At 38.4% G+C, this 22,050-nt stretch overlaps 1 protein-coding gene across 4 annotated transcripts in view; it reads left to right on the top strand.

Annotated features, from left to right (window-relative positions):
• LOC106057115 (WD repeat-containing protein 64-like) overlaps positions 1-22,050 on the top strand; it is a 45,294-nt gene that overhangs the window by 14,158 nt on the left and 9,086 nt on the right. For 3 of the 4 annotated variants that reach the window (XM_056024643.1, XM_056024645.1, XM_056024644.1), the window contains exons 5-19: positions 7,142-7,248; positions 8,843-8,872; positions 8,973-9,083; positions 10,408-10,625; positions 10,954-10,996; positions 15,177-15,277; positions 15,411-15,544; positions 15,999-16,126; positions 16,689-16,773; positions 18,096-18,184; positions 18,367-18,426; positions 18,831-18,954; positions 19,142-19,308; positions 19,869-20,192; positions 21,467-21,588. In XM_056024643.1, the coding sequence (XP_055880618.1) occupies positions 7,142-7,248; positions 8,843-8,872; positions 8,973-9,083; positions 10,408-10,625; positions 10,954-10,996; positions 15,177-15,277; positions 15,411-15,544; positions 15,999-16,126; positions 16,689-16,773; positions 18,096-18,184; positions 18,367-18,426; positions 18,831-18,954; positions 19,142-19,308; positions 19,869-20,192; positions 21,467-21,588 (1,843 nt within the window). The remainder of the gene's footprint in view (positions 1-7,141; positions 7,249-8,842; positions 8,873-8,972; positions 9,084-10,407; positions 10,626-10,953; positions 10,997-15,176; positions 15,278-15,410; positions 15,545-15,998; positions 16,127-16,688; positions 16,774-18,095; positions 18,185-18,366; positions 18,427-18,830; positions 18,955-19,141; positions 19,309-19,868; positions 20,193-21,466; positions 21,589-22,050) is intronic. The other variant, XM_056024646.1, reaches the window with a different exon arrangement.

Raw genomic sequence — 22,050 nt, 5'->3', positions numbered from 1 at the left:
GTTCTAGACCTAAAGGTCCTTAGATGACTAATGACAGAGTAGGCCTACTAGACCTTAAGGTCCTCAGATGACTAATGACAGAGTTCTAGACCTTAAGGTCTTTAGATGACTAATGACAGAGTTCTAGACCTTAAGGTCCTTAGATGACTAATGACAGAGTTCTAGACCTTAAGGTCCTCAGATGACTAATGACAGAGTATGCCTACTAGACCTAAAGGTCCTCAGATGACTAATGACAGAGTAGGCCTACTAGACCTAAAGGTCCTCAGATGACTAGTGACAGAGTAGGCCTACTAGACCTAAAGGTCCTCAGATGACTAGTGACAGAGTAGGCCTACTAGACCTAAAGGTCCTCAGATGACTAGTGACAGAGTAGGCCTACTAGACCTAAAGGTCCTCAGATGACTAGTGACAGAGTAGGCCTACTAGACCTAAAGGTCCTCAGATGACTAGTGACAGAGTAGGCCTACTAGACCTAAAGGTCCTCAGATGACTAGTGACAGAGTAGGCCTACTAGACCTAAAGGTCCTCAGATGACTAGTGACAGAGTAGGCCTACTAGACCTAAAGGTCCTCAGATGACTAGTGACAGAGTAGGCCTACTAGACCTAAAGGTCCTCAGATGACTAGTGACAGAGTAGGCCTACTAGACCTAAAGGTCCTCAGATGACTAGTGACAGAGTAGGCCTACTAGACCTAAAGGTCCTCAGATGACTAGTGACAGAGTAGGCCTACTAGACCTAAAGGTCCTCAGATGACTAGTGACAGAGTAGGCCTACTAGACCTAAAGGTCCTCAGATGACTAGTGACAGAGTAGGCCTACTAGACCTAAAGATCCTCAGATGACTAGTGACAGAGTAGGCCTACTAGACCTAAAGATCCTCAGATGACTAGTGACAGAGTAGGCCTACTAGACCTAAAGATCCTCAGATGACTAGTGACAGAGTACTAGACCTAAAGGTCCTCAGATGACTAGTGACAGAGTAGGCCTACTAGACCTAAAGGTCCTCAGATGACTAGTGACAGATTAGGCCTACTAGACCTAAAGATCCTCAGAGGACTAGTGACAGAGTACTAGACCTAAAGGTCCTCAGATGACTAGTGACAGAGTAGGCCTACTAGACCTAAAGGTCCTCAGATGACTAGTGACAGAGTAGGCCTACTTGACCTAAAGGTCCTCAGATGACTAGTGACAGAGAACTAGACCTAAAGGACCTCAGATGCATAGTGACAGAGTACTAGACCTAAAGGTCCTCAGATGACACATGACAGAGTACTAGATTTAAGATCCTCAGATGACTCATGACAGAGTAGGCCTACTAGACCTAAAGGTCCTCAGATGACTAATGACAGAGTACTAGACCTAAAGGTCCTCAGATGACACATGACAGAGTACTAGATTTAAGGTCTTCTGATGACACATGACATAAAGGTCCTCAGACATAAAACTGATGAGCTGTTTCTTTTAATGACCTTGTAGGTCACGTGGTCTAGATGAGAGCATCAGTTATATAGGCCTGAGTTAGACTTAGCGGCAGAGACCGCTCGGCAGAGGCGGATTGGGATTCTAAATAGGCCCTGGCATTACCACACAATCCGGTCCACATATTGATTGCCTTATATTGTAGGCAACATTATTTGCTACACGCCCTTATAATAATTATTAAAGTTTTGATAGCGAATCGAAAGCTGAACACAAGCTGGGTTTTTGTAGGTCCAATTGAACTTGTTGTATTTCTACATCTAGAAACCTAGAGACTATAGAAAAGTTCACTTCGTAAAAGCCATTGCGACCTTAATTAGTTTGAATACTATATTACATGATTTTGAAATATCAAAAGAGTGCTAAAAGAAGCAACATGAAAATTGAGTCAATTTTGGTGAAATAGATGACCTATGGATTACCTTATACAACACACTCCATAATACAGGGACATTCTTCCGATTAGGCCTATATTAGGCCTATATTCATTCAAACGCAACTTCTACATGACAATACAAAAAAATTAACCCTCCGTTATTATGAGAGTATGTCGTATATTATAGTATTAGTCAGTCTGTAACGGTCTCTTATGGAAGGTAAGGCGCCAATCACATTACGGTACTTATTGTCATTCAAAGTGGCCCATTCGGCGGCCCCTCCGGCCCATTTGGGTACCAGCTCACCGGGCATTCGCCCGAACGCTCATATAACCAGTCCGCCCCTGCCGCTTGGTTACTTATCAAGTTCAACCCTCGGTTCAAGCTTGTGTTTGGCTGCATGAACTAGAAGGATGCATCACTGGCTAATACTAGTCCATCCAGCCCAGTGGCATTACAACCCATGGAGTGCCCTGGCATGCTCTAGCACAGTGATTCACAAACATTTTTTGTCTCGTAGACCCCTTGCCATGTTTTCCGGTTTTCTGTAGACCCCCTGCTTCATTTATACGATATTTCATTTTTGAAAATTCATTAACTTGAAAATTTTACATTTTTAAAACAAATTTTTAACCAGTGAGTCGAATAGTCAAAAAGTAATTTAAAGCTACATTTCAAGTTATATCTTTGCATTAATAAAATTCAGATTTAAATCAAAATAATAGTTAGTAGGTACGTATTACATATAATCAACAAACACACTATTTTGCAAGCTCACCATCACTTGTTTCGGAGATGAGGTTTCATTTAAGGATTTATTGTTCTATGGAGTAGCCCTTCCAAACATTCAATATTCATTTGTCCTAAGTCTTTCATTGTATACGTTTTCACTAAGAACACAGTTTGTTGTTGTGTAGATTTTCTTTTATCTACAATAAATCATATGCCAATAAAAATATCACATTATCATAGAAAGTTGACTCAGCCAGCTGTATAGAGAAATATGTCATTTGGCAAAAAACTACATAAGAAGAAAGAAAATTTTGACAACAATCCTACATAGGTCAAGAAATTAATAAACTCTAATCTATAAATTCATTGCCCTAACAACCATTGAGTCAAAGTTTACCTCAAAAAGCCACCATAAACGAAGGAGCTGGAATACTCAACAAATGTCTCAATGGAGAAAAATTAATTAAGAAATCATGTTCATTGCCACTGGTGAGCTCCCTGATAGCCACAGAGCAGAAATGGAAGCACTGGAACTAGCAGCTATCATTCTAGCAAATCACCACGTATGCCAAACAGTCAGACTGTTTCCTGATCGATGCCAAAAAGAAAGTCCTCCAAAGCTTGGAAAACTCTGATTCCTCCATTGTGAAACTACTCAGTACAGCACTTATAAAGCTCATTAACAACAACAACAAAAAAAACCTTCTCCAATGGATACCAGAACATATTGAAATAGAAGAAAATGAGAAGGTTGACACACTTTCCAAGTGTGAGAACAAATACAAATGAAGAAACGAATAGTGAATAGATAAAACGACAAATGGACAAGCTCTCATCCGAATAGCAAAAAGGACAACACCTATTATACACTATCCCAATACGACCAATGACTATTTTTTCACATATGAACCAGACACAACAGAATGAGACAACACATGTTCCTGAAGCTGAAAAGTGGGACCATTGGAATTAGCAGTTGTGGAGTGTCACGAGAGAATGCCGACCAGGTCCTTCAAAGTTGTATTCTTCATCAAAAGGCTCGAATAAGACACTGGCCCTAAAACACCACCCTAGAAGAGAAACTATATAGAAAGCTGCCTGATCTGGAAACCACTGTGCAGTTCATCTAAGATACTTGTCTTGTCATCTAAACACTCCAACATAATATTAAATACGAAGAAGCAGAAGCATTTACTGTTATAACTAATCTTACTATATGATGTCGATCGAGATTTTGTGGGTTTATTCAGAATTTTATTGATGAGTGTTCGAAAGTTTTTCAAACCTTATCTTTTTTATCGGGCCGCATCGTCTTATGTAGTTTTTTTGCAAAAAAAACAACAACATATTTCTCCAGCTTAATTGGTTTCATAGCGTCATAAAAAATACACATAAGCAATCGTTTCTTTGACAAGGAAGAATGAAGTCCAATTAGAACTACTCAACGCCACGCTGTACAATTTACATTTCTTCTTGTTAAAGTTACAACATGACAAAATTTAAGCTATTTAAATAGAGTTATTAAATTAAATGCAACAATTTTTCGTTCGAGCATTTAGTACGGTACAAATCATAAATGAATGTATAAAATAATTCCATTAACGAGATATCAAAAAGTCATAACCTGCTGAAATGAGATTCATTAGCATAGACCCCCAATTTACTTTTTCACTTTCGTAGACCCCTTAGAAGTCTTGGTAGACCCCCTGGAAGTCTTCGTAGACCCCTTGGAAGTCTTGGTGGACCCCTTGGAAGTCTTGGTGGACCCCTTGGAAGTCTTGGTGGACCCCTTGGAAGTCTTGGTGGACCCCTTGGAAGTCTTGGTGGACTCCTTGGAAGTCTTGGTGGACCCCTTGGAAGTCTTGGTGGACCCCTTGGAAGTCTTGGTGAACTCCTTGGAAGTCTTGGTGGACTCCTTGGAAGTCTTGGTGGACTCCTTGGAAGTCTTCGTGGACCCCTTAGAAGTCTTCGTGGACCCCTTGGAAGTCTTCGTGGACCCCTTGGAAGTCTTTGTATACCCCTTGGAAGTCTTGGTGGACCCCTTGGAAGTCTTGGTGGACCCCTTGGAAGTCTTGGTGGACCCCTTGGAAGTCTTGGTGGACCCCTTGGAAGTCTTGGTGGACTCCTTGGAAGTCTTCGTGGACCGCTTGGAAGTCTTGGTGGACCCCTTGGAAGTCTTGGTGGATCCCTTGGAAGTCTTGGTGGACCCCTTGGAAGTCTTCGTGGACCCCTTGGAAGTCTTCGTGGACCCCTTGGAAGTCTTGGTGGACCCCTTGGAAGTCTTCGTGGACCCCTTGGAAGTCTTCGTGGACCCCTTGGAAGTCTTCGTGGACCCCTTAGAAGTCTTGGTGGACCCCTTGGAAGTCTTGGTGGACCCCTTAGAAGTCTTCGTGGACCGCTTGGAAGTCTTGGTGAACCCCTTGGAAGTCTTCGTTGGACCCCTTGGAAGTCTTGGTGGACCCCTTGGAAGTCTTGGTGGACCCCTTGGAAGTCTTTGTGGACCCCTTGGAAGTCTTGGTGGACCCCTTAGAAGTCTTGGTGGACCCCTTAGAAGTCTTCGTGGACCCCTTGGAAGTCTTCGTGGACCCCTTGGAAGTCTTGGTGGACCCCTTGGAAGTCTTGGTGGACCCCTTGGAAGTCTTGGTGGACCCCTTGGAAGTCTTGGTGGACCCCTTGGAAGTCTTCGTGGACCCCTTGGAAGTCTTCGTGGACCCCTTGGAAGTTTTTGTGGACCCCTTGGAAGTCTTGGTGGACCCCTTGGAAGTCTTCGTGGACCCCTTGGAAGTCTTGCTTGACCCCTTGGAAGTCTTCGTGGACCCTTGGAAGTCTTGGTGGACCCCTTGGAAGTCTTGACCCCTTGGAAGTCTTGGTGGAACCCTTGGAAGTCTTGGTGGACCCCTTGGAAGTCTTGGTGGACCCCTTGGAAGTCTTGGTGGACCCCTTGGAAGTCTTGGTGGACCCCTTAGAAGTCTTCGTGGACCCCTTGGAAGTCTTGGTGGACCCCTTGGAAGTCTTCGTGGACCCCTTGGAAGTCTTGGTGGACCCCTTGGAAGTCTTCGTGGACCCCTTGGAAGTCTTTGTGGACCCCTTGGAAGTCTTGGTGGACCCCTTGGAAGTCTTCGTGGACCCCTTGGAAGTCTTGGTGGACCCCTTGGAAGTCTTCGTGGACCCCTTGGAAGTCTTGGTGGACCCCTTGGAAGTCTTGGTGGACCCCTTGGAAGTCTTGGTGGACCCCTTGGAAGTCTTCGTGGACCCCTTGGAAGTCTTGGTGGACCCCTTGGAAGTCTTCGTGGACCCCTTGGAAGTCTTTGTGGACCCCTTGGAAGTCTTGGTGGACCCCTTGGAAGTCTTCGTGGACCCCTTGGAAGTCTTTGTGGACCCCTTGGAAGTCTTTGTGGACCCCTTGGAAGTCTTTGTGGACCCCTTGGAAGTCTTGGTGGACCCCTTGGAAGTCTTGGTGGACCCCTTGGAAGTCTTCGTGGACCCCTTGGAAGTCTTTGTGGACCCCTTGGAAGTCTTGGTGGACCCCTTGGAAGTCTTCGTGGACCCCTTGGAAGTCTTTGTAGACCCCTTGGAAGTCTTCGTAGACCCCTTGGAAGTCTTTGTAGACCCCTTGGAAGTCTACGTGGACCCCTTGGAAGTCTTTGTAGACCCCTTGGAAGTCTTTGTAGACCCCTTGGAAGTCTTCGTAGACCCCACCCTAGCACATCTTTCCATTCTGATCTATTCAGCACTTTACGTCTCCATGCCCGGACCTTTAGCTGTTGTAGTTCCGCCTCTACATCATCAAGGCACCACACTCGTGGTCTGCTTTTGGGGCGCCTGCCTTTTGATTTTTCCCTTTGAACAATCTTTGCTCCTCTGTACTCTGACATTCTTTCTAAGTGACCTGCCCAATGTTATCTGTTCCTTTATATTTCCGTTACAAAGGAGGGGTCTTGATGGCATATTTCTTGGTGGCGTGAGTCCTCCACCCTATTTCCTCATTAGGGCACCATACATTTTTCCTTAGGATTTTCCTTTCCCAATTATTTAGCAGATTATCTGTTGTTGTTTTTTTTTTGGTCAGCGTCCAGGGCTCACTTGTACACATAACCACTGGTCGTATGATTAATATTACAATAGTATCATGCAAGGAAAAGCAAAGATAAATAAAGCGCAGGTATGTCTGTAATGGGCATGTCTTTCCAAAGATAATCTTCATAAGACATTACATTGTAAATAAGACGTCATGTCGTGGACCTTTTGCATGACGTAGCCCCCACACCGAATTGAGAATCGCTCATTGTTTTATCTGCCAACTATTATTCAAACAAGTTTTGAGCCTTTTTTCAATAGTATCTAACAAATTGTACGGAGGGATGCCAGACATTCAAAGTCCAGTTGCATGATCTAAAATATGTAACCTTTACCCTCACCTCAAACAAATTATCCTTGAAAGTCTGCCAATTTAAAATCTCTGGATTAAATATGACTCCATATGGGTTAGTGACATGTTAGCTATAAACATGAGTTAAAGCTTCATTACCTTGATTCTATTGTTTTCCTAGGTGATAAATTAAGACGAGATACAATTCAACAGATTAAATACATTCCATACCTGGATTCTTACCTGTCATGTTCCCTTAAAGGTACTCTAGCTGTTTGGTCTAATCAGGTAAATAAATCTGTACGGTCGGTTACATCATTAGAGATCTATAGTCTAGTTCTAAATATATTTTTTGTTGACAATTGATTTGTTTCATAACTTATGGGCTCGGCAAATCAGAAAGGGAAATATTTTTTTTGTGAGGATACATTATGAATCTAAAAGTAATTTATGACATGGTTGTAGCCTACACGTCACGACAGCTATTTAAGACTAAGACTGCTCTGTTGACATTTGTTTGTGTGTGATTACAAGGACATTTTTCACAAAACAACAATATTCCACATAAACAGAACAGACTATACACAGAAGTGTACTGAGAGACAACACATAGAGTCTTCCACGTTCTTTAGTCAATGAGCAGAATCTAGTGCTGGTTGGGTTGGACAGAGTAAGGAACACTTGGGTTTTTGTACAAGTTGGTTCTAGAGTGACAGAGTAAGGAACACTTGGGTTTTTGTACAAGTTGGTTCTAGAGTGACAGAGTAAGGAACACTTGGGTTTTTGTACAAGTTGGTTCTAGAGTGACAGAGTAAGGAACACTTGGGTTTTTGTACAAGTTGGTTCTAGAGTGACAGAGTAAGGAACACTTGGGTTTTTGTACAAGTTGGTTCTAGAGTGACAGAGTAAGGAACACTTGGGTTTTTGTACAAGTTGGTTCTAGAGTGACAGAGTAAGGAACACTTGGGTTTTTGTACAAGTTGGTTCTAGAGTGACAGAGTAAGGAACACTTGGGTTTTTGTACAAGTTGGTTCTAGAGTGACAGAGTAAGGAACACTTGGGTTTTTGTACAAGTTGGTTCTAGAGTGACAGAGTAAGGAACACTTGGGTTTTTGTACAAGTTGGTTCTAGAGTGACAGAGTAAGGAACACTTGGGTTTTTGTACAAGTTGGTTCTAGATGGACAGAAGTCTCTCATCTCACGACGTCTTGATGGACAGAAGTCTCTCATCTCACGACGTCTTGATGGACAGAAGTATCTCACCTCACGACGTCTTGATGGACAGAAGTCTCTCATCTCACGACGTCTTGATGCACAGAAGTATCTCACCTCACGACGTCTTGATGGACAGAAGTCTCTCATCTCACGACGTCTTGATGGACAGAAGTATCTCACCTCACGACGTCTAGATGGACAGAAGTCTCTCACCTCACGACGTCTTGATGGACAGAAGTCTCTCACTTCACGACGTCTTGATGGACAGAAGTCTCTCACTTCACGACGTCTTGATGGACAGAAGTCTCTCACCTCACGAAGTCTTGATGGACAGAAGTCTCTCACCTCACGAAGTCTTGATGGACAGAAGTCTCTCACCTCACGACGTCTTGATGGACAGAAGTCTCTCACCTCACGACGTCTTGATGGACAGAAGTCTCTCACCTCACGACGTCTTGATGGACAGAAGTCGCCCCTTTTTATCAGACTGTCTAAGAGTTTGGAACATTTCTTATAGGTTCAGTAGCTGTTATATTACTAGATTATTTTTGTTGGGGATATTATTTCTTTGCAATTTAGTCTCTACACCTTATTACTGCAATGATCAACTTTCTATTTATAAATCATTGCTTTCAAGATTCACACTTGTATTATGTTTCAATTGCAGCTTCGATTACAGTCTTGTCTAGACATCCATGTAAGTGACTTTGTTTGTTCTCTTTGAGCCTATCAGATAGTAGAGCCAGTAACACTAAAACAAAGAGCTATTTCAACCTTCCTTCTCTTTGTTTGTCTAGGAGCCAGTCTGGACAACAAGTTGTGACTATTTACCAGCTCTAAGACGTGTACTGTGTTCCACAGAGAGAAGTTTACTTTTATGGGACAACAGAGCGAATGGCAATGCTCAGGTGAGTACTTCTTATTGCTTCAACAGAGCGAATGGCAATGCTCAGGTGAGTACTTCTTATTGCTTCAGCATAGCGAATGGCAATGCTCAGGTGAGTACTTCTTATTGCTTCAACATAGCGAATGGCAATGCTCAGGTGAGTACTTCTTATTGCTTCAGCATAGCGAATGGCAATGCTCAGGTGAGTACTTCTTATTGCTTCAACAGAGCGAATGGCAATGCTCAGGTGAGTACTTCTTATTGCTTCAACAGAGCGAATGGCAATGCTCAGGTGAGTACTTCTTATTGCTTCAACAGAGCGAATGGCAATGCTCAGGTGAGTACTTCTTATTGCTTCAACAGAGCGAATGACAATGCTCAGGTGAGTACTTCTTATTGCTTCAACAGAGCGAATGGCAATGCTCAGGTGAGTACTTCTTATTGCTTCAACAGAGCGAATGGCAATGCTCAGGTGAGTACTTCTTATTGCTTCAACAGAGCGAATGGCAATGCTCAGGTGAGTACTTCCTATTGGTTCAACTACAATCTTCAAGGAGGTGCTGTGGCTGAGTGGTAAAGTGCTTGGCTTGCTTCTGAACCGGAGGTACCGGGCTCGATTCCTGGTGAAGACTGGGATTTTTAATTTCGGGATCTCTAGGCGCCTATGAGTCCACCCAGCTCAAATGGGTACCTGACAATAGTAGGGGAAAAGTAGAGGCGGTTGGTTGCTGTTCTGGCCACATGACACCCTTGTTAACTCTAGGCCACAGAAACAGATGACCTTTACATCATCTGCCCTTTAGACCACAAGTTCTGAAAGGTGAACTTTACTTTTTTTTACAATCAACAAAGTGTAGCCACGAGCCGTCAGACATTACATTGATGCATTTGTTCAACTACAATCAACAAAGTCTAGCCACGAGCCGTCAGACATTACATTGATGTATTTGTTCAACTACAATCAACAAAGTGTAGCCACGAGCCGTCAGACATTACATTGATGTATTTGTTCAACTACAATCAACAAAGTGTAGCCACGAGCCTTCAGGCATTACATTGATGTATTTGTTCAACTACAATCAACAAAGTGTATCCACGAGCCGTCAGACATTACATTGATGTATTTGTTCAACTACAATCAACAAAGTGTTTAAAGCCTCAAGAACATAGCACTGGACAGTTACACTGGTATCAGAGTCAATAAGCTTATGTGAAGCAAGATTCTAGATATCTATGAATTTTGGATTTAATCCTATTTTTCTTAAGTTATAAATTACTGAGACATACTTTATATCTCAACATAGTCTGTTCTTATATCTCTAGAGTCTGTTTTTATATCTCCACAGAGTCTGTTTATGATCAAACCTTTAGAAGACTCCCCACAAAGTATCACCATCATACCTTCCACTGAGGATGTTCTGGAAGACAGAGTTCTCTATGGAGATGACCAAGGCTATGTCAGCCTGCTGACCATTCTACCACAGGATCTAGCCATCAAGCATTCAAAAGACAGGAAGACAGATGTGTCTGAGAGTCAAACAATTGACCCAAAAAACTTAACCAAGTAAGGCTTAGAAAGGAAACTTTTTTTTTTACTTCTTTGTTTTAAAATATTGTTGCATGTACAAATGTGTGTTTGTTTTGGATGTTACTTTAGAGTTGAAAATAATTTACTTCTTAGTCCAAACCTTCTGCAGGACAATGGGGATGGCAGTGGGCAGGGTTTGAACCCAGGACCATCGAGACGACTGAATGACAGTCCAGCAGACATATCGCATGACCAAGCAGCCATCCATAACATCGTACATATTCGCATTTAAACTTGCATTGCATTTACTTACATTTCCAAATAGACAAAAAAAAAAGTTATTTTAAAAACAAATTTATTTCAGAGAAATAATTAGGAGACAAGTTCACAGTGACTCAATAATAAAGGTAAATAATTCTACTTCAGAAATTGTTTTAAAATTTATATTAAACAGATCGTAATTGTTCTACAGAAGGAGTTCTCTTGCTCTTTAATGCCATTGGAAATACAATGAAACCTTTTTTTTTAAAGATTGTACAAGCTATTTCTCTATGGGATCTATTTTTTTAATACATTTTTATGTTTAAACTGATTAAAGTTTATTAAGATTGAAACGAAAGATTTCATTTCGTTTGTTTGATGTTATTCAATCACATCCTCTTCGATACATTCAAATAGAATGAAAGTACAACTAATGAAAGAAATTAAATTGTACACTAATTTCAAAAAGATTATTGTTAAAATAGTAAACTATTAATTGATTTAGAAAAGTTTGAATCTTTAAGTTTAAAATAATTTAGTTATTCTGTGGTCAAAATTTTTGTAAAAAAATGTACTCCCTGCAGAATTGCCTTAATTAAAACATCTCAAGCATAATGTTATAGACAGGTGTTAAAGCTGGGTGAATTACAGCTGAGTGTCTAGAGCAGGCATGTCAAACTGGGTGTTGGGAGGCCGCACGCGGCCCTATATCACCTTGCACGCGGCCCTATATCACCTTGCACGCGGCCCTATATCACCTTGCACGCGGCCCTATATCACCTTGCACGCGGCCCTATATCACCTTGCACGCGGCCCTATATCACCTTGCACGCGGCCCTATATCACCTTGCATGCGGCCCTATATCACCTTGCATGCGGCCCTATATCACCTTGCATGCGGCCCTATATCACCTTGCATGCGGCCCTATATCGCCTTGCATGCGGCCCTATATCACCTTGCACGCGGCCCTATATCACCTTGCACGCGGCCCTATATCACCTTGCATGCGGCCCCCTTGGCCACCTCAAAAATTATAAAAATAATGTTAAACTATTACGCTGGAAAACAAGAGATGACAAGCTACTTGAATTGAAAAATAGTATTTATTAAGCTGAACAACGAGGGTGAGTCTGCAGAGAAAGCAAGCTACATTTTGTCAAACTTCATTGTAAGCCATTGCAAATCATTTAATAAATGTGATTTTATGAAGGAGTGTGTCGTTAAAGCCGAAGTAATTTGTCCAGCAAAAGGTGAAAGAATTCAAAGAAATAGCGTTAAAACTAGTGACACTGTGGCAGATAGAATAAATGATTTGTCAGTCAGGTTGCGTGAACAATTAAAGAACAAAAATAGCTGATTTTGAATTATTCTCATTGGCTCTCTATGAGTCAACTGATGTAACGGGTGTAGCACAGTTGGTTATATTCATAAGGACCTGTGACAGGAATTTTGACATGCACTAGGAACTACTTGAGATCTGTTGTATGCATAACACCACAACAAGCGAGGATGTTTTTGAGAAATGACAGAAGGTGATAATGCAGTACAATTTATCTTTGATAAAGCTATCTAGTCTAACAAGGTATGGCGTACCAACCAAGAAATGAATGATTTTGGTGCAAAGTTACTTGCGAAAATAAGAGAGACTGATGATAATTTTAAATTTGCTCATTTTCAGTGCTTCATTCACCAAGAAACATTCTGCGCACAGCAATTACAATTTCAACATGTCATAAGACCGTTTTCAGTCGCTTCTCAATTTTATTCGTGCCCATGGTTTTAATGCTCGCCAATTTTTAATGTTTTTGGATGACATTGGACATGAATTTGATTGTGTTCCCTACTACACTAAAGTCCGCTGGCTCTCATGACATATAATATTGAAGAGATTGTTTGCACTGCGTGAGGATATCGCATTGTTTGTGAACATGAAAGTTGAACCTGTTGAACATTTCCAAACTGACGAATGTGTTCAGGATTTAGCATTAGTAGTTAATCCCACTGGTCACCTGCAAGACTTGAATTTGAAACTTCAAAGTAAAGACTAAATTGTCACAACTGCGTGTAATCATGTGAAATGCTTTCAAGCAAAATGACGAATGTGGATAAACCAAATACCAAGAGAAAACCTTGTTCACTTCTCAACGTGTCAGAGACTAAAAAGATTAAATACGGTTACAACATTTGGTAAATAAGTCCTACACCTGGAATCGTTTGTAGATGCTTTCAATGACAGTTTTCGTGACTTCGTTACATAAGAGCAAGAATTTTCGCGTTTTGTATCTCCATTCTCATTTGCTTCTGAAAATGCTGCTGGAAATGTGCAACTAGAGCTGATTTAATAGCAGTCAGAGTCTTAGTTGAAATCGAAGTATATTGAAATGGCTCTGCCAAAGCTGTACAGTTATTTACCCTGAACGGTATGTTAAATTGCGGAAATTTGCAGCCAGAATTCTAGCTATGTTTGCATGCACTGGTCTCTGTAAGCAGTTCTTTTCCATAATAAAAGCTACAAAAACACCTCACCTCACCGTTCAAGATTATCTGATTAAAATTTTGTCATCTGGGATGAAAGCGTCAGTGGCAAACAAATTTCAATCTGACATTAATAAAATGGTATCCCAGAAAAGATGTCAAGCATCAGGACAAAGAAAATAATGCGTAATCAAAGTATTTTTTAATTAGCCAATAGTACTACAAATTTAGCTAAGGGACAGGCATGCCATTAATTATTGTATTGCATTATTTCTAATTTACAAAAAAACTAGTAGGCTGTTTTGCAACTGATTTTTTTTTTTGCTGCGGCCCCTCAGGTCATAGTAAGTTTTCTATGTGGCCCATACACCTTAATGAGTTTGACATGCCTGGTCTAAAGTAAAGTGGACTAGATCTGAGTGTACCAGAATTAAGTGGACTAGATCTTAGTGTACAAAAAGTAGTTAGACTAGAGAAAAATGAAAAGACCTGAGTGGATTAGAGCTGAGCTAACTTTGATAAGTCTTGAGAGGATTTTACTGGACATGAGTGGATTAGAGCTGAGCTAACTTTGATAAGTCTTGAGAGGATTTTACTGGACATGAGTGGATTAGACCTGAGCTAACTTTGATAAGTCTTGAGAGGATTTTACTGGACATGAGTGGATTAGAGCTGAGCTAACTTTGATAAGTCTTGAGAGGATTTTACTGGACATGAGTGGATTAGACCTGAGCTAACTTTGATAAGTCTTGAGAGGATTTTACTGGACATGAGTGGATTAGAGCTGAGCTAACTTTGATAAGTCTTGAGAGGATTTTACTGGACATGAGTGGATTAGACCTGAGCTAACTTTGATAAGTCTTGAGAGGATTTTACTGGACCTGAGTGGATTAGAGCTGAGCTAACTAGATTTGATAAGTCTTGAGAGGATTTTACTGGACATGAGTGGATTAGAACAAAATCAAATTCTAAGAACGTATAAAATTCTGAATAAATGAATAAAACCAGTGTTTAAAACAAACTACCATTTTCAAGTCCTACTATTCACTCTTCATGGGTGGAAGGAAAAAAATGTGTCAAAAGTATAGATAATCCAGAAAGTGGTCATCATCATCATCATTAAACTCTTGAGTGAGGGCTTGAGAGGCTCAAATCCTCTCTTGCAAAAGCCCTGGACAAAAACCCTGCTGTGCGTGGTGCATACATGTCACCATACGGTTTCCCAGACCTGTCGAGACGGAAATCAGCAAGTCAGGGGGAGATCAGCAAGTCTGGGGCAGTCAAAAAAGTATATGAGACACGGTTTCCTCTTCTTTTCCACAACAGAAGCACAGTGAGTCAAAGTTTGGCCATAGCCTTGAGAAGATGAGCCAAAAGAACAGTGGCCTGACCTGCACTGTGCTATAATAGCTTGCTCAGGCCTGGACAGCCTCCACCACTGGAAAGTGCAGTCAGGGCGCCTCATGCGTTCCCAGACTCCACAGGCTTTTTGGAGACTTGTCCCAGCACTCAAAACACTTTTCCATTTCTGTGTATTTTGAAAGTGGTAGCAAAGTTGATCAAGTGTCACACTTACAATACAAACGTTGAAGCTCTGATCCCAATACTTGCACATTTTTTTTCAATAGCAATCCAATAAACTCTGATAAGATAAGAACAAGATGTATATACTATTCGATTTAATCAGATCTGATCAGATTAGATCCAATCTAATTATATGTCAACATAAAGTAGATATTGACTTTTATAAACTTGTGTAATTGCTGGGTTATCTCCTTTAAGAAATGGATGAGTAAAAATAGGCATTAAATAAGAAACAATAAATTCCATCCCTTTCTGTATTTCTGAAGGTGAAATATTTCCCAACATTGAAAAGTTTGGGTTCCTGTTCAGCCAGCAGTAGCACCTCCTTCGCTCTGGAAAGTGTTGACAGAATATTTTACCAAAATAAGTGAGTTGTTGACTCCAATACGTTTTTCTTTTCATTCATATCAATTTTAAAACTTAATTTGAATCTCTCATTACTATAATAAGTGCTAGTGGTGTTGTTATCTATACATTTGTTAATATTTTGAATTCCAAAGAGAGCCTAGATGTGTCTCTATCAGGAAAGGTGTGAATTGTTTTGACCTGTGTGTCCGAGCTAACATTATTGCCACAGGTGGAGTGGACAAGATCATACGACTTTGGCATCCTCACATTTTCTCAAGACCTTCAGGTAAACTACACAATTGTTTAACAGCATCATAACAAAACTATAAGTTGATTGGAAGACATAATTATATCTTCTTTTATATAACTGCTGAATTTATTATAAATATAAAATTTAAAGTTATCGACAGTAAGCAACAATAAATGTGTTGTTTTTTTTAAGTGGCATTTAAGAATTTAAGACTGATGAACTCTTGCAGAAATATAGACTTTTGGTTTCTTATCAAATTCATACATACCAGACAATGGTACAAAGAACCACTACCACCTGTTCATCATGTTTAAGAATTGTTTTTTGTTTGTTTTTTTAACAAGAACTTTTAATTGTTGGTATGTAAACAAGACATATTGATTGTTTGTTTTTAAAGTAGACATTTTGTTTGCTTTTTAAACTAAATATGTTGATTTTTTTGTTTTTTAATTATATGTTTTGTTTTTTAATTATATGTTTATTAACACAGGAAAGCTAATTGGTCACTTGTTTACTATATCTGACATTGCCATAAATGAGGCTGACCAACATATTATAAGTTTATCTACTGCTAGAGTCTTTAGGATATGGGACATTCACACTCTGACCTGTCTTCAGGTATGTTAGATTTGTTTTCAGGTATGTTAGATTCATGTTCAGTTATGTTACATTTGTGTTCAGTTATGTTACATTTGTGTTCAGGTATGTTAGATTTGTGTTCAGGTATGTTAGATTTGTGTTCAGGTATGTTAGATTTGTGTTCAGGATTGTTAGATTTGAGTTCAGGTATGTTAGATTCATGTTCAGTTATGTTAGATTCATGTTCAGTTATGTTACATTTGTGTTCAGTTATGTTACATTTGTGTTCAGGTATGTTAGATTTGTGTTCAGGTATGTTAGATTTGTGTTCAGGTATGTTAGATTTGTGTTCAGGTATGTTAGATTCGTGTTCAGGTATGTTAGATTTGTGTTGAAACTAAACTTACTGCCATTTCATAAAGGTCAATCTGTTACTTTCATAACTTACTATCCTACAGCCAAAAGTTACTTTCTTATGAATACCTCCCACTGCCCTATCAACCTTTCACCCTTGAAGCTCATTGTTTCACAGAATATACTTGTCAAACAAATGACATAAAAATACATAATTTCAAATACAACCAATCCATTTACTTTAAAGGTTTTCACAGACAATGAAGAAAGATCTGGTGACAGAAGAATTTATTCTATTACATATGATAATAAAAATGAGCGCCTACTTTCAGGTCAGTGCTGAATAAGTAGCCACTAGAATAAAATCAGAATGTTTATAAATATATGTTTAAGAGACTTATAGAATTAAAATTTGCATCAGAATATGTGTTGTTTGTATTATGCTTTGTGCTGGGTTATAGTAGAATTATGTAAGTTATGTTAGAATTTAAGTATGTTTAGGTTTCTTTAGAATCAGAATGAGCGTAGATTACTTTTGTAATAGAATAGGTAAAGGGTCTATTATTGTAGAGTTACAGAAACAGAGAAAGACATTGTTTATCCTTAAACATAATAAGCTTTATATAGATAAGATAAGATAATTTTACTCGTCCAAAAACTGAAACTCAGTTTGACTACAATTGTCCACATCAGCATTACTACTAGAACAATAAAAATACAGCTGCAAACATCAACAACACTCACAAGTGTAACATATGCACACACACACACGACCAGAGCTTTATTAATTAGGCTTCTGTGTTCTTCTTGATGACAAGTGACCTTGAAACACCCTGACTGAAAGTGAAATTTTCTGTTCTAACCATAATGGAGAGAAGCTGACCACTCTGTTCTAGCCGTAATGGAGAGAAGCTGACCACTTTGTTCTAGCCATAATGGAGAGAAGCTGACCACTCTGTTCTAGCCATAATCGAGAGAAGCTGACCACTCTGTTCTAGTCATAATGGAGAAAAGCTGACCACTTTGTTCTAGCGCTAATGGAGAAAAGCTGACCACTCTGTTCTAACCGTAATGGAGAGAAGCTGACCACTCTGTTCTAGCCATAATGGAGAGAAGCTGACCACTCTGTTCTAGCCATAATGGAGAGAAGCTGACCACTCTGTTCTAGCCGTAATGGTGAGAAGCTGACCACTTTGTTCAATTCTGATGTAACTGTTGTTAAATGGGGGCATATTGAAGAATTTTGTGTGTTTTGGAAAGGAATCTTTCATGAAAAAGTTCTTAAAAAGAGGGTACATGTCTGAGTGATATAGGATGCTTTTTTAATTAGTCTATTTAGTCAATGTCTTTGTTCCAGTGAAGTATTACCATACCAGTAGGTGATGAGAAAATGAGAAAGGTAATCTAAATATTTTCTGTCTCAGAACACTGCACAATACAAAGTACATAATACATAGTACATAATACACAGCACATAATACATAGTACATAATACACAGAGCATAATACACAGTAAATAATACGCAGTATATAATACACCGAACATAATACACAGTACATAATATTTCAAGGTAGTACAAATCAAACAGCAAATTGTCCACAATAGGTTTATTTGGCCATTTTTGTGATACTTGACTGTATATTTTGTTTTCAGGATCTAGTGTTGTGGACAGCTGGCCATTAGCGCGCACAATCAAAGACTCTCCCCCTGTCCCACTGTCACATGATCGGCCTATAGTTCAAGTAAAGCCTTTATTTAATTAATACCTTCTTTATTTTTTTGGATTAAAAGAATGCTGGATTAATTAGGAACATTAGAAATTAAAATGAGAAATTAAAACCTTTTTTTCAATGTGACTAAGTAGTCCTTGCTTTTCATTGATTGTATATATCTTGGACTTATTCAACTATGTTCTGTCCCACAGATGTTAATCAATAAGGAAGCCAATCAAATTGTTTCTGTTTGTTCACATCCAATCATCAAGGTAATCTTTATTTTATGACATAAACTTGGTCTATAGTCAAAAATCAAAGTACATTTTTTTATAATAGAAATCTATTACTTCCCACTACAAAAGAAAATCTTTAGTAATATTCATTAAATTTGTATATTAAATTTAATTTAAAAATAAATTAAGAAGAAATTATTTTAGAAATACTGTACTGCTAAAAAGGAACATAACTAAGAATTCAGGCAAGAATTGAACAGAATCAGATCTATTCCATTTCAACACCATATACATACATTATATTTTATTTTTTTCTGAGTTACTTTTTTTTGTGTGCACAATAAAGTTACTCAGTGATAAACAGTCTACTATCCAAGATGTTTGCTATATACACAAATGTGAACACATAGAATGACCCTGTTTGACATTAATTTTCTCAGGTGTGGGAAATTGAAACTGGACATTTGACGTACTCCATCAATGACCCACATGGTCCTAACATGGAGGTCACCTGTATTGCTTTGGACAGAACATTTTCCAAGTTGGTGACTGGAGCATATGATGGTGGGAATAAATTTAGTCTTTTTAATGGTTTGATACTTGAATAGCAGCAGCTTGTATGAGTGTAGGCCTCAGCCAACTTGATAAATGTACAGAAACATTCTGATCTACCTTGGTTTTTCAAATGAATTATATATAGAATCTTTAGATATCTGCTACCAGGATATTAATAACTTTTTTTTTTCTCTAGGCTCTTTGAAGATCTGGGATTTTGGCTCTGGTCAAATGGTCAAATCCAGGATGACAATGACTTCCTATGGACTTAGTGAACTTAGTTTGACCTCCATTGTGTGCACTAGGAAACGGAATGAAAATTTAATTTTAGCCAGCACTGTGTCCAAAATTCTGATTTATTTGGTGATTTTATCTCACTTTTCTTTCTTTCTAGCACATTTCTTAATAATAATTCTAAAAAAAAATCATATCATCCTGAAACACAAATAACAATCTAGTTTTTCTTTTTTTAAAGTTCTTTAACTACTTTTTCTCTTTATTATCTTTCGTTTCTTAGTATCCCTCCTTACACTGACTCACTCAACAGAAGTCTTGTCATGTAGACCTACCATTATATTCAGTATCCCTCCTTACACTGACTCACTCAACAGAAGTCTTGTCATGTAGACCTACCATTATAGTCAGTATCCCTCCTTACACTGACTCACTCAACAGAAATCTTGTCATATAGACCTAACTTTATATTCAGTATCCCTCCTTACACTGACTCACTCAACAGAAGTCTTGTCATGTAGAACTAACTTTATAGTCAGTATCCCTCCTTACACTGACTAACTCAACAGAAATCTTGTCATGTAGACCTAACTTTATAAACAGTATCCCTCCTTACACTGACTCACTCAACAGAAATCTTGTCATGTAGATCTAACATTATAATCAGTCTTTTAAATGTTCTTCTGTAGGACTCAACAGAGAGTACCAGGATAATACTTATACAAGAGTTATCCCACTTGCTTGAGCTTCCCAAGGACATGGACTACGCAGGGTCTAATATTTCTGATGGATATTATCAAATCAGTCGAACAGAGCTTCGGGCTGAACGATCTTTTGGACAGCAGACCTTATTAAGCATTCCAAGTGATTTGACTAGCCTTGAAGAGGAGAAGGAGACAGATGAGGAGCCTCTACAGGACACACATTCTGCCATTGGTACTACTAAAAGGATAAATACCCAATTCCCTGTGACCAAGCTCCTACCTGATATTGAGACATCACAGGTAGGCCAGGTAATACAATCCTTGGAGTGAAACTGTGGTATGATTGTATAGTTTGTTTATTATTATATATAGACATTACTTCAAAAAAAAAAGATAATTACATCCTAAGCATTCCATGTGTCAATCTAGTTATGCATGCTAGTTAGATACTTAAACTCTGCTAAGCTGTTAGTTTTCCTGGCAGGTTCAGGCAATGCATTACATTCTCTAATGACACTAGTGAAGAAGCATTTGTAAAAATTTGTCCCAGCATAAGGAGTAAGAAATATGCCTTTATCTTTATGTCTTAATGTGTATTTTATTAGTTTTTGTATTTGTAAACAATGGTTCAATGCATTTTCTTAGATTTAATGTGTGATCATATGTTTTTGTTTTTTTGTTATTCTTAGATTTTCCTAAATATTGACTCTGCAGCTGCACTGCTAGTTTTTTGGGGGGTTAAGACTCTTAGCACTTGACCTCTATTCAATAAGTAGAGGAAGGAATCCTCGATGGATTAAGGGCACAACATGGCCTAAATTATGACAATGTACTGCCTTAGTTTCTTTACATTTTTTTAAATAGGTTTTATTTCTGTTTGCAAAGTTTCTTTAATTTGTTATTAAAGTAGCATTTATTTATTTGATTTGATGAGTATTTAGTTTGGTATTAAATTTTCTATAATGTTTTTAAGATTTCTTTTAATGCAATTCCAGAGATCATCAACTGGTTGGTTAATGTCTTTTTCTGATAGAAATGATTGTTGAAAGTTTAATGCAGCTTGGTCTAATTGGGTTAGGTTACATTTATTCTTGAGTATCAGTGCTCTTTTTGGTTTTATATTGATTACAGCTTTAAGTAAACTATTTATTTTAATGATGGCATGGTCAGATAGTTCAGGGATAATGTCATAATCTACCAATAATCCAGGTCTGTTAGTTTTTTTCAAAACTTATTTTAATTAGTTCATATACACTATTTAGTTTTCAAAAGTTTACAAATATTATTTGTCTGTTATGTTATAAAGAGACATTGAACTAACAGCTTGTTTGATTTGTTAAAATCTAAGTATAAATCTTTGAAAATAATTTTAGAAAGTCAGTAAACCATTACAATTATTTAGTATATGAGTTTATACAGCAGAACTAATTTCTGTTACATTATATGAGATGCTATTAATATGTAAATGTACTGTTACAAAATTATAGATTGAAAGATTTTACTGTTGACTCATAGTGTAGATAGATCACAGAAAACATTGAACAAAATTGTAGTTTTATATTTTGTTTCCAATCATGATGCAGCTTCCATCTACTAGTTGTCATGTGACATGTATGACACTTATAATGTTTGACCTAATAGCCACTGGCTACAGCAATGGTCAAATTACTATATGGGATGCTGAGAGACTTGTCATGAAATCAAAGTAAGTTTTGTTTTTTAAGACTATTCATTTTGATTGTTGTTTTTTTTTGTTGGGTTTCAAACATAAAATCTAGTGTGAAAGAAACAAAGACTGTGGAAAAAAAATGTACAGTGCATGTAACTCTTTAAAAACATACAAAAAGAAATGAATTTTTTTTTTGCATTTCCTTAGAGACCAGATCAAGTTTTGACACTGGCCCATGATTGCAATGAATGCATTAACCCCTTAACACCAGCATAAAGAACAAAATCTTCAGTCTAGAATGAATCTTTTATTCAGTGAATTTAAAATTAAAGTTTGACTTTTTAAAATGTCAGAGACATTTTGTTTATTTATTTGACATTAGAATGAAATCTTTTAGCAAGCTTTGTTAAAACAGTTTAATAATAAGGCTTGTCTTTAAGTCTGAAGATTAAATGAGAAATGCAGTACTTCTGGTGGCTATGCAGCCCCAGCTGTGAC

This window comes from Biomphalaria glabrata, chromosome 3, assembly GCF_947242115.1.
Source record: "Biomphalaria glabrata chromosome 3, xgBioGlab47.1, whole genome shotgun sequence".
Classification (NCBI taxonomy): Eukaryota; Metazoa; Mollusca; class Gastropoda; family Planorbidae; genus Biomphalaria; species Biomphalaria glabrata.
The sequence above is the reverse complement of the archived record's forward strand: the minus strand, read 5'-3'. Positions and strand labels throughout refer to the sequence as shown.